General features: G+C 38.4%; 1 protein-coding gene across 2 annotated transcripts in view; it reads left to right on the top strand.

Moving 5' to 3' along the window:
• Window positions 1-3,345: 3,345 nt before the first annotated feature.
• The window catches only part of Pka-R1 (protein kinase, cAMP-dependent, regulatory subunit type 1), a 356,477-nt gene continuing 342,322 nt past the window's right edge, over window positions 3,346-17,500 (top strand). Inside the window, exon 1 of one of the 2 annotated variants that reach the window (XM_070085818.1) lies at window positions 3,346-3,548. In XM_070085818.1, the coding sequence (XP_069941919.1) occupies window positions 3,384-3,548 (165 nt within the window). In that variant the 5' untranslated portion in view covers window positions 3,346-3,383. The remainder of the gene's footprint in view (window positions 3,549-17,500) is intronic. The other variant, XM_053773397.2, reaches the window with a different exon arrangement.

The following is a 17,500-nucleotide window of genomic DNA, read 5'->3' as shown; positions in this document are numbered from 1 at the left end:
TTGTGGGTATTGTTGGCTGCTAGTGATCGGGGCTCCCTCTCGGCTGGGCATCCAACTGTAGCAAGGGTTCTCTTAATGATGTTATTGACCTCATTGTGTCTTGCATGCCAGCCCTTGGTTTTGGAACAGTTAAGACCATGTAGACTGTATTGGTCTGCTTGCACTTCGCCGCAAATACATGTATATTTTGTGTGAATTGGGGCAGCAAGGCTCAGAGCCACTGCAATTCCCATTGCCGATATGGGAACTGTTTGGAGGAAGTACCCGGAGTGATGTGCACTCACAGCCTGGAGACGAGCAGTCTCCCCATCTGATGTTGCAGCCCTGAGCATGTTGGCAAGCACCTTTTCAGCGATCGGGCCATCCCAGCTTGACTGTTTGTGAGCCAGTGCTGCACTAGGGTTTGGTGCTGGAGCAGCAAGAGTCTCCCATTCAGTGATGGCACTGGCACAGCTGGGGTCTTCTATTCCTGCTGAGTCACTGAGGGTATCAGGAAGAATTTGCCTTATCAACTCGTTTGATGCTATGGAAGAGGATAGGAAAGCTGGTAGAGCAATCTGGGAGGATCTGCGTACTCCTAGCCCTCCAAGCCTGATCGGAAGTGAGGCTTGCAACCACTGTCCATCTTCAAGGGAAAGATTCAATACGCTCTCTAGCATGGTCTTAAGGAGTCATATTCCTTGAGTTTTGGACTGCTGAAGGCTTACTCCCATGGGAGACTTAGGTCTCAGACACTCCCTAGACAGGGAGCCAAGGCCGGGCCACCACTTGGAAAAGGCCCGGGCCGGGAGAATACCGGCGAATCTTTAATAATAAATAATGCTGAAGGCTGGGGAGCATCTCAGAAAATATGTAAGTTTTGGGATTGACAGGCACCTGGTGAGTAGGTAGAAGGCATCGTGTGTGTCAATGTCTTTCATTCTGCTTTCCATCGTCCGGAGGTCTGAGACTTTTTTTTTCTAGGATCAGATCGATGGCATTGGATCCAAGAGGAGCACCAAGGAGTGTGCTATTGGCTGGATCAATGGCTGGTGCTCCTGGTAAAACGGCGCTAATATTCTGAATCATCTGTCGATTGGTAGAAACTATTTCACATTTGGTGGGGTTTAAAGAAAGGCCCAGGCTTTCTCCCATGTCTTTAATTTTACTGATGTCCTCTAGGAGAGATTCTGTTGTGCCAGCTAGGGTACCATCATCCAGGAACCAAATATTGAGCTCGCTGGAGAGTGCTTCTATGACTTCCTTGATGACCAAACAGAATAGAAAGGGGGCGAGAGGGTCCCCCTGTTGCACGCACTCACATGAGTCAATTTCATGGTCTCCAAACAATAGTTTGGAAGTCACACTATAACACGATTCTATGAAGGGTTTATATAAAGGGAAGGGAAGTTTCTATAAACTGCTTGGAGAGCAGCAACCCTTCTGGCTGAGTTGAAAGCGTTGGCAAAGTCCAATTTGACCAAGGCTTTTTCATCGGACATGTTTTTGATATATACTCGTGCTGAGTGGGCAGCTGCTTCACAGCCCTGTTGAACACCAAAACCGAGCTGAGTTGGTTTCAGAATTGCAGCAGCCTCTTGACTCACCCTTCTTACTGCAGCCTTGGCGACTAGGCGCCGAAGGGTGGTACCCACTGCAATGGGCCTGATTCCGCCATCTTTTTTCCGGAGGGCACACAATGAGGCACCAAAGAAAAGGGGTCTGATGGCCTCTGGGACACTGCCAGCCAGGCACAGGTTGGAAAATTTGGTGAGTTCAGACAGCTGCCTCTCTGAATCATCACCAAGTACTGGACTGAGCATTTGTTTTAAGTGTTGAGGCCTTAAACCGGTGAAACCTCCTGCTGAGCCCTGTGGAAATGACATAGCAGCTTTATACACATCAGCATCCTGTAAAGTTAGATATATATGTCGTGCCGAATATGTAAAACTGGTCAATTAGCAAGAACTCATTTAAAATTAAGTCCTTTCTAAAATTTTCTCTTATACGTTTAAAGATATATTTTTTTTTCATTAATGTTGATGTAAAAATTTATAATTTTTGCAACAAAAGAATCTTAGAAAACTTACCTAACCTTATTATAACAAGTATAATTTATTTTACCCTAACCCAACTAAATATATTTTAGATTTGTTTACAGTAATTTAATACTAAACAAACACAGTGAAATATATTTTTTTTCGTTAGGTTCAGAATGACATTGGCGAAATTATTGCATACACAAATTTTCGCTTGTCCTATATGGCAAGATGAGCGTTGCTATTTAAGCCAAGATCGCAAGTTCTGCCTATTCGGCACGATATATATATATATATATATATATATATATATATATATATATATATATATATATATATATATATATATATATATATATATATATATATATATATATATATATATTATTTATTAGATGCAAAGAAACACTGGACGTCCATTCACCATTGTATGTCGAAAAGAGACAGATCATTATCTTAGTGACAGTTCAGTCTACAGGAATGACTTGACAGTTCAGTCTATAGAAATACTGACTGTTCATTCTACAATAATGACTGACTGTTCAGTCTACAGAAATGACTGACAGTTTAATCTACAGGAATGACTGACAGTTCAGTCTACATGAATGATTGACAGTTCAGTCTACATGAATGATTGACAGTTCAGTCTACATGAATGACTGACAGTTCAGTCTACAGGAATGACTGACAGTTCAGTCTACATGAATGACTGACAGTTCAGTCTACAGGAATGACTGACAGTTCAGTCAACGAAAAATAATTCAATCATCAAGAATGACAGCTGTTTCTATGACTGACAAATTAAAACGCCTAAGATTTTATATATTATTATTGTTGTTGCTGTTGTTATTATATTCGCCATAAACAGCTTAACCCGTATGGGTTATTCAGCGGTGGTAAAATCTCTCCCCAAGAGTGACAGATGCTCAGTGAAAGTTAAGTCTCTCTTGCATTATCTAACGTTTTCTTTGGTTATTATGTCTTGTCAAGTCAACAGCTGTAAGATACTCATCGTATGTCCACTAATTTTTATTTTCATTTGTCAAACAAACCCTCGTGAGTTTCTTTGATGCCAATGCAATGGATTACTGGCCCCAATCATGGTGTCATCTCAGATAAAAGGGAAATATAACACTTGGTGGACAAAGGGATGTCGTCTGCAGTTCTCATATGGTATTATTAATAAAGCCTTGGAAATAATTTGACTCATAGCTGATGTAAGGATCAAAAAACCTCTCGTAATGGAATAGTCGACCGTTAGCGATGTTCCCTTGGAATTTTTACTGGGGTTAAGGTGTTGGTGATGCTACGTCCGCACTTGTGTCTTGACGTCTATAGATTTTCGTCAGTGCGTGATCAGGAAAGATGGCGGCGAACCTAGAGGAGGAGCAGTCTCTGCGGGAATGTGAGGCTTACGTCCAGCGCCATAACATTCAGCAAATCCTGAAGGATGCCATCGTGAGCCTGTGTGTCAGCAGACCCGACAACCCCATCGCCTTCCTCAGAGACTACTTCCATAAGCTGGACAGGGTCAGTCGCCTCGGCTCCTCTTCCCTCTCATTATTATTATGTTTATTGACTGTCCTCCAGGGAGGTGCCTAAACCTCCCGGTGGTGGGCTCTTGATGCAGGGAATTGGAGCTACCATGCACTCAGATATATCACACCTGATTGCCCTCCCCTTCTCCGGGTTCTGCATGGTCGTACGAGTTTACCGCTTCACCGTAAATATGTTAAGTGTTATTTAGTGACTTTGACATACTGAATCATCCTCATATATACTGACTTAACATTGTATATATATGATGATTAAGGTCATGTACACTTGCATAATGAAGGGATTTATAATCCAGTCAAAACCCGTTCATGTAGTGCTGATAGTCATACTAATTAATTCCTTGAGTTTATTTAAGGTTATTACATGTAAGTATGATTACAAGTGTCTTACATAGTAACTTGTGTGTAAATTACCTGGGATAACCCAAAAAAGTCAGTGACTTGTTTCCAGTGGAGTCCTTGTAATATCTTATTATTAGCCAAGATGTTAGATAGTTATGATTATAATCATAAAACAAAGGATTAATTGGTTTTTATATTTCAACCAACTGCAGGGATCCTCTTCAGCAGATCTGCTGAAGAGGTTCCCATCAGGGGGTCGAAATATAATGTTCAATTTCTGTTTCTATGAGGGTTATTATTGAGTAGTGACAAGTGTTCATTACGCTTTAATTATTCATAATCATAAAAAGTTAAAACAGCTTAGTAACTTAACTGTGTGAAAATCATTTACAATAGAGAGAGATACAATAGGAATAAAATGAACTGAGTAATTTACACGAATGTTAAATAGTGAAAAACAGCCGAAAATTCAATGTATTTCAAAGGACCTAAAATCTGGAACACCCTACCTGAAAACTCTAGAACTGCAGACACATTCATCACTTTCAAAACTACAGTTAGAAAACAATTTATCTCCCTGATCCACCCCGACAACTAACTACATGATAACCACCTGGTGGTTCACAATTACACTCACTCACCCACTGACTATAAACCCAGAAATACTAATCTTAATCTTAGAATAATAAATCCTAACTAGTCATAAGTTTGCCTATGATACTCCAATATAAACACTTTGTATTGTGCCAAAACAAAAGCATTCACATTGCTAAACTCACAAATTATGATGTAGTCACTTAGCCTTAATACTATAATCTGTAAGGATTTAATGTTAAGAATTAATCTAAGTCTGCTCGAAATGCCTAGCCAGGCTAGGTGTCCTAGTGGCCCCCTCTGTAATTAGTATCTTATAACATGTAAACCACACAATACCCAAAACCTGTGAACCCCACATTGTAACCCTTATAGAGAATAAACTTGAATTGAATTGAATAGTAGGTACTCTAATATTAAGTATACTATAAATCACTTCATTCTCTTTTTGAAAATTCATTTATTAGGAACCTTTTAGCTCTCTTCCAGAACTGGTTTATGCTAACACTGTCTTTGACGTGTTCAGGTAATCCATTCCACTCCTTTATTGCTGCATAATGAAAGGTGTTTGAGATCTGACCACATACTGAAGGTACTACAAAATTGTGTTTACTTCCTCTAGTGCCATGCTGTTTTTGGTTCCTAACTTTGCCAAAACTCACAGCAAGATATTCTGGACACTGCTCGAGGAATTTAAGAACATGATTTAACTTCAGCTGCTTTACTCTTATCAGCAACATTCAGCATAATCAGAGGTGGTAATTCATCCTGGCCTACACCTTGGCCTTAATTATGTTCAGTGATGTTAGTCACATTAAGTTGTTCATCCACCCAAACATCACTGTAAATTATTTTATCTTAGTTATTAAATTCAATCAGTTACCTTTATGCCAGTCATTTAACCTGCACCAGAGACAAGCTCAGTGAATGCATAGTTGCACAATTCACAACCAAAACTTGCAGATTTTACATTCAGTAGGAGCTGTCTTACAAGTCACCACATACACTAACATAACAAACCTTAGAGAAAATTTAAGGACCTGATCATTAACAATAAACTAAGTAAGCAAAACAATAAAGTAACCTGTAGTAGGCCTACTGACCCATGCTAGGCAGTTCCAGCTTACATCCACCCACTCATTTACCTGTCCAGTTTTTAAAGTATCCCAAGTTCTTGCTTTATTGCTACTTGGGAATTTGTTCCACACATCTGCAACTCTGTTTCTAAACCAGTACTCCTTGTATCCTATCTAAATCTAAATAAATATTTCCAACTGGAATCCATTGCTCTGAGTCCTGTATTGGATATTTTCAGTGCCTTATTTATATCCCTTTTATTCTAGTTTTCCATTTACTGTACATCCTATGGGCTTTGATTTTGTAAATAGAATGACTGGAAGTAATCTAAATTTGAACCATACTCCCTTTAATTCTGTGCCTCTCCATAGAATGCAGTTTGATGCCTTCATCCTGTTTTTTGTAAGGAAGATCCCTGATACAGGGAATCAACATTGTCATCTTTCTCTGTATGTTTTCCAGTATATTTACATGTCCATTCTGCAGTATGGAAACCAGAACTGGGCTGCATAATTTAAATGAGGCCTTATTAAGGATACATTAAGTTAGTTAACTCTGAGGACTTCTGTTATTTATGCTTCTTAATATGAAGCCAAGATTTCTTTTAGTTTTATTGTGAACACTTGTGCACTGTTGTCTTGGCTTTAAATTACTGGAAACCAGAACTCTTAAATATTTTTTTGCATTCAGTTTGAGATCTATACTTAGTGTAATAATGTCATAAATATTTCCTTTTCCCAGGAATAAAATCTTTCAATTGTCTACCATACATTAATTCACTCTACATTAAAATCCATCTGCCATTTCTTCAACCTCATCAACCACCTATTGAGGTTATTCTATAGTTCTCATCTTCACAGTTTGACAGTCTATTTTAATGTTTATATTAGTTTATTTCCTCATCTCTGTCATGTATATTGTGAACACATGCCTTATACTGACCCCTGTGGAACACAGCTAGTAACATGTCTCCAGTCTGATTTCTCCCAAAATATAAACTGTGGTGCCTGTTGCTCAACTATATCTCAATCTAGGAAATAATTTCTCGTATTCTGTGTGCTGCTACGTTCTAAACATTTTACTGCGTGTATCAGAGGCCTTAAATCCATATACAAAATATTATATTCCTTATCTTGGTCTACAGCCTCAAATATACTAGTAAAAAATAGTAAATTTGTAAGGCATGAATGCTCCATTGTAAAATCATGCTGAGATTCATTGATTTAGTTTTATTTTTCAAGGTTGCTTCAAATTTTGTCTAATATTGATTCCCTTAGCTTTCCTAAAGTTGAAGTTATGCAGATTAGTCTATATTTTGAAGCTAATGATGTCATGTTTTACACTCTCCAACCATCTAGCATGATAGCCATCCATAGTGATTTGTTGAAAAAACCATTTAATGGTTTACCAGGTTCCTCCTCACATTCCACTAGAACTCTTGAAACAGTCATCAAGGGCTGGTGACTTGTTTAGTAGATAAATATGACCTTCTCTCATATCACACTTTCATTTAAAATTGTGGTTCTCAAACCTTTTCAGGCTACTGCCTCCCCTCCCTGGCTCCCAGGCCACATCCCTAGCATTTCCCCCTTTGGGATATATTCCAAGGACTTGCCGTAGATACTGAAACTGGATAGTAGCGAACCCTATATACAAGTCATTTTTCATTTTCATACATACCTATTACAGCCTCTCCTTACTTAAGGATTGAGTTCTGTTTCTAAGACCACATTAGTAAACGGATTTGTCGCTAAATGAGGAGCATACTATAATGGTAGTGGGTTTGTGTCAGCCATCTTTGATATTTTAATGTCACCTTTGCACCATTTATAACATTTTTGGTATATTTTTTTAAATGTTTATACAGTAGTGTACTGTATATTGTAATAAACAGAAGAGGGGAAATCAGCTTTAATATACATTTAGGTATGCATACTGGTCAGAGATCATGTCGTAAGTCTGAGTCGTTGGTAAACGAGTAGTACATCACTAAGTGAGGAGAGGCTGTATAAAATTTAATTGACAAATTATGCACAATAAGTGGAGAATTATCACTTTTTCACTGATGGAATGTACTTCATGGCTTCTCTTAAGCCATGGACGTGGATATAGGACCCGCGGATGTGGGGGTCCCACTGTATTTTATCAGTGCTAGCACACCTAGCTTTATTTCATTACATTCTTAGCATTCACTTTCAATATTTTCTTATCTGAACTACATCCCCACAAACACACACACCCAAACTTCAAATTTACCTTTTTCAGTTTTTTGGTTAGGAAAAAGGGTACCAGTTCTCTTGTACCATGCAATTTTTCTGCTTATGATATGCATGGTTATGGAATAGGGACTGTAACCCTCTCTTCAAAGACTGGAAAGGAACAGTTCTTTAAAACTACACTACATTGTACACTGTACAGTAGTGTATTAAAAAACATGTGAATATGTATTTGTAAGAGACCTAGGAAAACTCGGCAGTCTTGCTAGGTTGTGAAAATGGTAATTGGTTTCTGGTTCTCATATGACAGGATGGTACAGTAGCACTACTTCCCTGGATAGCTGTTGTCTTCTAGTGTGCTACAAGTATATAAGAAGCTTTTCAGCAGTCTTATTCTGGATCATTGTAATAACTGTATTCTATCTTAGTTACTGCTGTGCTCTCTTGTCATCAAAGATCTTGAGTACAAGTTTTAATAACCAGACTTCAAATTTTCCTCTGAAGTGTATTTTTAAGGAGTTGTTTTTCCATGATCAATAATAGCTTTGTCTAGGTTTAGCTTTTTTTTTTTTACCCTCTCAAGAGTACTTACCAAATATTTAGTAATTTTAGGTTGTGTAAAGGTCCTACCAGAACTGGAGGAATCGTCAGCATATGATGCGTCTGATGATGAAGTTACGAAGAAAGTAGAGAGACTGCCTTCAAATTGATGATCTGCTACAACTTCTTTCTTCTGAAATATTGTACCATTCTTTTTTGCTTAATTCATTTTCTAAATCACTTACATCATAATCCATGTTACTCTTATCTGTTCATTTTATTCTTTTAAAACTTGTGATTTACCACTTACTATCATTCTCTTTAATTTTGCTTCAAAACTGTTTTCTATTCATTTTTTGCACCTCTTAAAAGAACTGCTGGATTGGGTCTTGTGCCTTCTGGCATTTTGTTTTAAGAGAACTTTGCTTTGGTTTGGTACTCATTATTGGGTCATGTAAAGTGAACCCAAATTTAACTTGTGATAACTAACCAATGCAGCTAACGTGAATGATGTTGACATTTTGCATTAAGGCTTTATGGTTTTAGGCAAAGATAAAATATGTACTTGCATTACTGCACTACCAATATCCTGGAGATTTTAGACCCTTTCAGTAGACTTTCTGGGTGTTGATATGAACATAATTTTCCTTCTCTTACATTTTAGAAACTTCAATAAAGTCTTAATATACTCTAATAGCTTTTATTATATTTAATATGAGAATCAGCTTTCAGTGAAACTGCTAAAATTTTCAGAAATGCTCTCAAACAAGGCTCAGTTTAAAGATGTAGAATGTGAAAGCTGAAGAAAGTTACTGTATTTTGCAGCTTATTAGATGCATTTTTTCCATAAAGTTTCTCCAAAAACCACCCTGCGTCCTATAAACTGAAGGTCAGTGATGGGAGCTATAAGTTTGGGGCGTGGGGTGGGCTGTAGCTCTCCCAGGCATGTCCGATATCAAGCCATTGAAACTAAAACAAGTCTTATAAGCCGTGAAATACAGTACCTACCTGTAGTCAGTTCAGGGGGTCAGTGTTTTTGCAGCCAGGCCAGGCCTCCTGGTTTATGGCCTGATCAGTCAGAATGTTGTTGCTAGCAGGAAACAGTACCGACTGATAAGGAAACGACTTTGAAAACTTTTCGAGTTTTCTCTTGAAGATTGAGAGTACCATTTTAAATCAGTTTTGATAAATCCTGTTTTTTTTTTTCTTGCTAATTCTCAAAGTAAAAAAAAAGATTAAGTACCTTGTTGATTAACTATTTTGCAGATTAAGAGATATTGACTAGGTTATTAAGGTATGCCACAGTATGTCAAAAAAAATTTCTCTTATCTGTTTCTAGGTACAGGAGGGGCCCCATTTTACAGCGTTTTGCTAATACTGCCGTTTTCATTTATACCTATTCTTCATTTACTCAGGCTACTTGCAGTAAATATATTCCCCACTTGCAATAAGCTAAGTACGAAAATATTTTAAGGTAAGTAATGTGTGTATACATTTTTTAAGCCTAGCTTATTGCTCACTTAATATATGATAGTTTAAACATGTTATCAGGCTTTTATATGCATTTGAAAGTGAAGAAAAGGCTATGTTTCACTTTACAGTGATTTTCTCTTGACAACAGTAGCCTGGAACCTAACCTGCTGTACAAGCAGGGCCATCCTGTAGTCTTTTGAGAATATGTATTTGAATTGACTTCAGTCTTGCATTTTGTATACAGTAGAACCTCGAGTTTCGAACTTATCCGTTTCAGGAGCTAGTTCTAAAGTCGAAATGTTCGAAAGGCGAAGCAATATTTCCTATAAGAAATAATGTAAATACAATTAATCCATTCCAGAAACCCAAAAGCATTCACAAAAAAATACATTTAATAGAGATTACATTATAGTTTTACACACAAGAAACATACATAGTACAATTAGTAATTGATAAATAAACATTTAAATAAACATATAAAATAACATTTTTACTTACCTTTATTGAAGATTGTTGATGGCATTGGAAGATAGCGAGGAGTAGTGAGGGAGCACTTATTGTTTGGAAGGGGAATCCCCTTCCATAAAGACTTTAGATAACAAGTCCTTATCTGGGGTTACTTCCCTAAAATGGGACATGGTTGTCACTGAACTTGTTGCAGAGATGGCTTGTTTCAGCTTGCTCAGGGTGATATTTTTCAGCAAATGCCTGCACCCTATTCCACACTGCACAAATCTCATTAATCTCTGAAGAAGGCACCACCCGCCACCACCACCACCCGCTACCACCTTCCACCATCACCACCATGGTAGCTTGTTTCAGTCACACTTAATATACAAGCACCAAACACAATTAATTGTCAAATGTTTAAATGAGCACGCAGGTTAGTGTTCACTCAAGCATAAACGACACCTGTTTGGGGATGCAAACAGAGCAGGCAGGCGGATGGGTCTGGTACCAGGTGTTTCGAAAGACAGGGTGTGTTCAGTAGTCAGGACAAAATTGGTTCGAAAAAGCGATCGAAGCTCAAATCGTTCAGTAGTCGATACGTTCGAAACTCGGGGTTCCACTGTATATGGTATATATTTTATGTAGCACTGTTTAAAACATTGTTGATGAGTTCTTCATTGCTGATCAGTTGCACATTGTTTGTATATGTAGTGCTTTTTAGCCTAAGCAGTGATTGTTTTTTGACAAGCAAGCAATGTTAGGTTACCTTTATATTTAGATGCTTGGGTGTTATCACAGGTTTCAAGATTGATACTCTAAGGGGCTTTCTATAATTTGTACAGTAGGGCCCCGCTTTTTGGCGTTTTGCCTTACTTTCAAAACAAAGGAAATAATGCCAATGGTGACACTCTTCAAATCGCTAGTGCTCCCTCACTTAGAATATTGCTCAGTGCTGACGGCCCTATTCAAAGCAGGAGAAATATCAGAGCTAGAACAAATACAGAGATTGTTTATGGCTCACATTGAGCCTGTAAAGCACCTAAACTACTGGGAATGCCTACATTGGAGTGGAGGAGAGATACATGATAATATGTACCTGGAAAGTACTTGAGGGCCTGGTCCTAAATCTGCACTGCCATAACATACTGAAGTGAGTGATATGGGAGGAAGTGTAAAATGAACCCAGTGAAGAGCAGGGGTGCGGTGGGGACAGTAAGGGAACACGGTATCAACATCTGGGGTCCCAGACTATTCAACATCTTGCCAGAAGATATCAGAAATATGGCTGGGACAAGTGTAGAAGCCTTCAAGAGGAAACTGGACAAGTATCTAAACCAGGTGCTAGATCAACCAGGCTGTGATGGATATGTGGGGCAGCAGGCATCCAGCAGCAACAGCCTGGTTGACCAGGCAAGCACCAGATGAGCCTGGCCCATGGCCAGGCTCAGAGAGTAGAGTAACCTTCGAAACTCTTCAAAGGTATATCAAAGGTAAAGGTATGGCATTCTGCTAATGTGGTGATTTCAAATTGTGACCAAAATTTGCTATACGGCTCACACCATCTGGTTTGTTTACATTCTCCGTGAGCACATATCTCTATTATGTCCGGAAATTTTCTAAAATTTCAAGTGTTTTAAAGTTATTGCATATTTTGTGTACTTTGATAATTATACTTGTGTGTACCTGTACCTAAATATACTTACACACTGTGCTGGTGTGCAGGTACACATTAAAATCACAAAGTCTCTCTCTACTTGATGCCATATAATAATCTCTTGGGCACATTAAATGTCGTATATTACGTTAATAATATGATATTTTTTCCAAAATTATATAATAAGCATGCTACATAACATATAAACATGATACACACACCCACAGTATAAAAATTGACATAAATATGAGATTTATTTACCAAGTGGTTGGTGGGAGGGTCAGAAGAATTATGGTTTCTCTAGTCAAATGCCAGTAACTTAACTAGAAATTTATTCCTTTTGTATGCCTTCACTCTTTGTATAGCTATTCATGACCCTTGTGGGTTTAGCACTTCTTTTTCATTATGATTATAATTTGTAATACTAATAACTTGCAATAATAATAATTTGTAATATAATTTGTAATAATAATTTGTAATAATAATTTGCCAGAGCATCATTCCTTCTAAAAAATTGCATGAGAATGGGAGTGTTGGCCTTTATTTATTCTATTGTATCACTGTGGAGACAACTTGTACACAGTGTAAGGTATTTGTATGACCCATAACCAGACACTTCGTCTGTTTGTTTACATGGTGGGGTGGCCAGGCGGGCTACCCTACCCTACCTCCCACACGACTTTCTACAAATAAATACTTCTCGCCTCTCACCCTACATTAACCCTTAAACGGTCCAAACAGATTGACGTTCAAATTCGTAGTGCTCCAAAAGTAGATCTACTTTTTTTACATATTTTCAAATATAACAAAAAAAAATGTAGATAAAAGCTTTTTTTACACGTTTTCAAATGTAAAACAAAAAAGAAGATCTACATTTTTTTACGTACTTTCAGATGTTGAAAAAACGTATATATACGTTTGGACCATTTAAGGATTAAGACCATTAAGATTATGAATATTTTAAGGTAAGTAATGAGTGTACTCTAGGGCTCTTTAAGCATCATAGTATTTTATGTGAGGGTGGGGTGGCCAGGAGGGCTACCACTCCTGACTTCTTACAGTAAATACTACTAACCTTTTGCCCTACATTAAGACTAAAATATTTTGAGGTAAATAATGAGTGTACTGTGTGTGTATTTTACTTTTTATTGTTTTTTAATGCCTAGTTCTTAATATATGTTAGTGTAAACTTATCTGGCATTTATATGCATTTATAAGTCGAAAAAAATGGCGGTCTGCTTTCTGGTGATGTCTGCTTTGTGACAGTAGCCTGGAATCTAACCTGCCATGTAAGTGGGGCCCTACTGTATATGTCAGTTGCCTTAATTGTATAATATACTGTACTCCACCTTATAGAAATAGTTTGTTTATATATATATATATATATATATATATAAAATTGGACCATTGTATGAGGTAGAATGATGAGGTGTAGGAAGGCTCAACCTTGAATGATTCTACAGGCTGACTTCAGTGTACCTAAATTAGCAGAGAATTTTTATACAACATTCCACTCTCCTTAATAAATATAGTTGTTATTAAGATAATTAACTCATTTTATTAGAAAAGCACATTATCTGTTATATAATGTAATTTTAAAAAATGGCTCAAAAATCACCAGAAGTCTTATTTAGCTCCAACATAAATATTACTATGGGAAAAAATGAAAAATACATAAAGTAGTATCGTAAGTCCAAAGTTTAGAGTTTTCGTAGGGAGCAATATGAGCATATAAGAATGAGAGAATAGAAGAGCACTGCTTTATGCCTACTGGCCCATTCTTGACAGGGTCTTCTCAGAACTAACCCTTTTCACCATTCTGGCTGGATATCCTCTTACAGTGGACCCTTGGTTTTCGTGTTTAATCCGTTCCAGAACCATCGGCCAAAACTGAAATCGGCCCAAACCGAAACCATTTTCCACATAAGAAATGATATAAATGGAATTAATCCGTTCCAGACACCGAGAAGTAGCAACAAAAAAAATTTTTTTTTTACCTTGAAGATAGTTACATGCACAAAAGAATGAACATTACACATGACACTTACCTTTATTGAAGGCTGTTATTACTGGAGAGAAGACAGGGAGGAGGGGAGAGGGAAGATAGGTTATTGTTTGGAAGAGAAATCCCCTTCCATAAGGACACTAGGCACCAAGTCCTTATCTGGGGTCACTTCCCTCCTTTGTTTTTTACTGCCACTAGGACCAGCTTGAGTCACTGGACCCCTGTCACACAAAATATCTGTCCAGATAGGTCTGTTTCTGGTGTCTTTAAGATTTGCCTAAAATGGGACATGGCATTGTCATTGTAAAAGTCGCCAGCACGGGTTGCAACAGCTTTCTCAGGGTGATGTTCCTCCACAAATGAATGCACTTTAGTCCACATTGCACAAATCTATTTAATCTTGGAAGAAGGCACCTTCTTCCATCTCTCTCCCTCCTCCTCTGAAGCACTTTCCTGAGCTGTGGTCTGTTGCTGTTGCAGATGAAGCTCTTGCAGCTCATCAGTGGTTAGCTCTTCATTGTAGTCCTCAACCATCTCTTCCACATCCTCGCCACTCGCATCCAACCCCATGCAATTCCCCAGTGCCACAGTTGGTTGTACAACAGGTGTAGGGCCGACAGGGTCAGCCTCAAACCCTTCAAAATCCTTCTTTTGGACACAATCTAACCACAATTTTCCCCAGAGTTCATTGTCCTGGAAGTCACTTCCTGCCAAGCCTTATCTATAAGGCTTATGCAGTAGAAGATACTGAAGTGATTCTTCCAAAACTCTCTTAGGGTCAATTCAGAGTCCGAGGTTATGTCAAAGCACCTTTGAAACATTGCTTTGGTGTACAGCTTTTTGAAGTTTGCAATGATCTGCAATGGGCTGGATGAGAGGAGTGGTGTTAGGAGGCAAGAACTTCATTGTTACAAAACTGAATTCCTTAGACAATAGGTCTTCCAAGCCTGGAGGATGAGTAGGAATATTGTCCATTAACAGGAGGCACTGGAGTGGCAATTTATTATCCAGGACGTATTTCTTCACACTCGGGCCAAACACTTCATTGAATCATTCCAGGAAAATTTCCCTAGTGACACATGCCCTACTGTTAGCCTTTCACATCACACACAGTTTACTCTTGACAACACTTTTTCTTGAACACTGGGATTTTCAGAGTGATACACGAGTAAAGGCTTCACTTTGAAATCCCCACTGGCATTACCACACAAGAGAGTTAGCCTGTCTTTCATAGGCTTGTGTCCTGGGAGTGCCTTTTCCTCTTGTGTGATGTAGGTCCTCTTTGGCACTTTCTTCCAAAACAGGCCTGTTTTGTCACAATTGAACACTTGTTGGGGGTTGGAATTTTTCAACCTCTACATAACCTTTGAATTCCCGCACAAATTTTTCAGCTGCTTGTTTATCAAAACTGGCACCCTCACCATGCCTTACAACACTGTGTATGCCACTTCGCTTCTTGAATTCTTTGAACCAGCCTTTGCTAGCCTTAAATTCACCAACATAAGCATTCGTTTCAGGCAGTTTCTTTATCAGATAGCCATGCAACTGCCTTGCCTTTTCACAAATTATTAACTGCACAGCACTATCTCCTGCTATCTCTCTCACTCTGATCCACACCAACAACAATTTCTCCACTTCTTAATTTGTTTGGGATCTCTGGTTATTGCATTCACCCCTTTTGCAACATCAGCTTCCATGATTTCTTTTCTCTTTGCCACAATGGAGCTGATGGTTGATGGTGCCTTCCCGTACATCCCAAGCAATGCATATTCCACTATTGTATTTTTGAACAATTTCTTTTTCATTTCTATGGTGTTCCTCACTTTCTTTACCAAAGGACTGGCACTAGGAACTTTCTTTGGGGCCATGGTGGCTTATTTAAAAGTCTCTCACAATAAGCAAGTGTCGCCAAAAACAATGGATTATTACGAAATGTTTCGTATTACCTGGCAGGATATGTTCACTCGCCAAGAAACAACGTGACACTGCCTGAGAATGCGTGTGGGAGGCGGCTTTGTCTGCATGCTGGGTACTGGACAGATTCCATACGATTGATAAAAACGGAGGAAAATGATGATAACGGAACCAAAATATCGACGAAATAAGTTGACGAAAACAGAAATCGGCGACAACTGAGATAGGCGAAATGGGAAGGTCCACTGTGTACTCACCTAGTTGAGGTTGCGGGGGTCGAGTCCGAGCTCCTGGCCCCGCCTCTTCACTGATCGCTACTAGGTCACTCTCCCTGAGCCGTGAGCTTTATCATACCTCTGCTTAAAGCTATGTATGGATCCTGCCTCCACTACATCGCTTCCCAAACTATTCCACTTACTGACTACTCTGTGGCTGAAGAAATACTTCCTAACATCCCTGTGATTCATCTGTGTCTTCAGCTTCCAACTGTGTCCCCTTGTTACTGTGTCCAATCTCTGGAACATCCTGTCTTTGTCCACCTTGTCAATTCCTCTCAGTATTTTGTATGTCGTTATCATGTCCCCCCTATCTCTCCTGTCCTCCAGTGTCGTCAGGTTGATTTCCCTTAACCTCTCCTCGTAGGACATACCTCTTAGCTCTGGGACTAGTCTTGTTGCAAACCTTTGCACTTTCTCTAGTTTCTTCACGTGCTTGGCTAGGTGTGGGTTCCAAACTGGTGCCGCATACTCCAATATGGGCCTAACATACACGGTGTACAGGGTCCTGAATGATTCCTTATTAAGATGTCGGAATGCTGTTCTGAGGTTTGCTAGGCGCCCATATGCTGCAGCAGTTATTTGGTTGATGTGCGCTTCAGGAGATGTGCCTGGTGTTATACTCACCCCAAGATCTTTTTCCTTGAGTGAGGTTTGTAGTCTCTGACCCCCTAGACTGTGTGTGTGTGTGTGTATGCGTGTGTGCATGTGTGCGTGTGTGCATGTGTGCGTGTGCGTGTGCGCGTGTGCGTGTGTGCGTATGTGCGTGTGTGCATGTGTGCATGTGCGTGTGTGAGTGTGTGAGTGTGTGCGTGTGTGCGTGTGTGTGTGTATGTATATATGTATATATGTATATATGTGTATATATGTGTATATATATATATATATATATATATATATATATATATATATATATATATATATATATATATATATATATATATATATATATATATATATATATATATATATGCAATAAGATCACAGTAAACAGATATACATGTAGATATACACCATTTTCTTGGAAAATTAAATAGCTTAGCCCATTCTATAAACTTTACTGTTGAGTTTGAAGAAAATAACTCATTGCCTTTTCTAGATGTTTTAATTATTAAGGGTAATAATGAATTCAAATTTAAAATTTTACAGAAAACCTACAAATAACTGTTCCTATGTCCACTATTATTCCTCGCATCAAGATAGTCAAACTGTCTGTTTTCTCATCAATGTTTTTGAGAGCTTTACGAATTTGTAGTCCTGAGTTCATAGATGAGGAAATATCCAAAATTTATGAAATAGGTAATGATTTAAAATACCCAAGAAATGTAATTGATAAATATTTTAAAGTTGCTTGGAACACTTTTTATAATCCAAAAAAGGGCAACC

Source organism: Cherax quadricarinatus, chromosome 17 (assembly GCF_038502225.1).
Source record: "Cherax quadricarinatus isolate ZL_2023a chromosome 17, ASM3850222v1, whole genome shotgun sequence".
Lineage (NCBI taxonomy): Eukaryota > Metazoa > Arthropoda > Malacostraca > Decapoda > Parastacidae > Cherax > Cherax quadricarinatus.
Note: the sequence above shows the minus strand (reverse complement) of the source record. Positions and strands in the feature narration are given on the sequence as shown.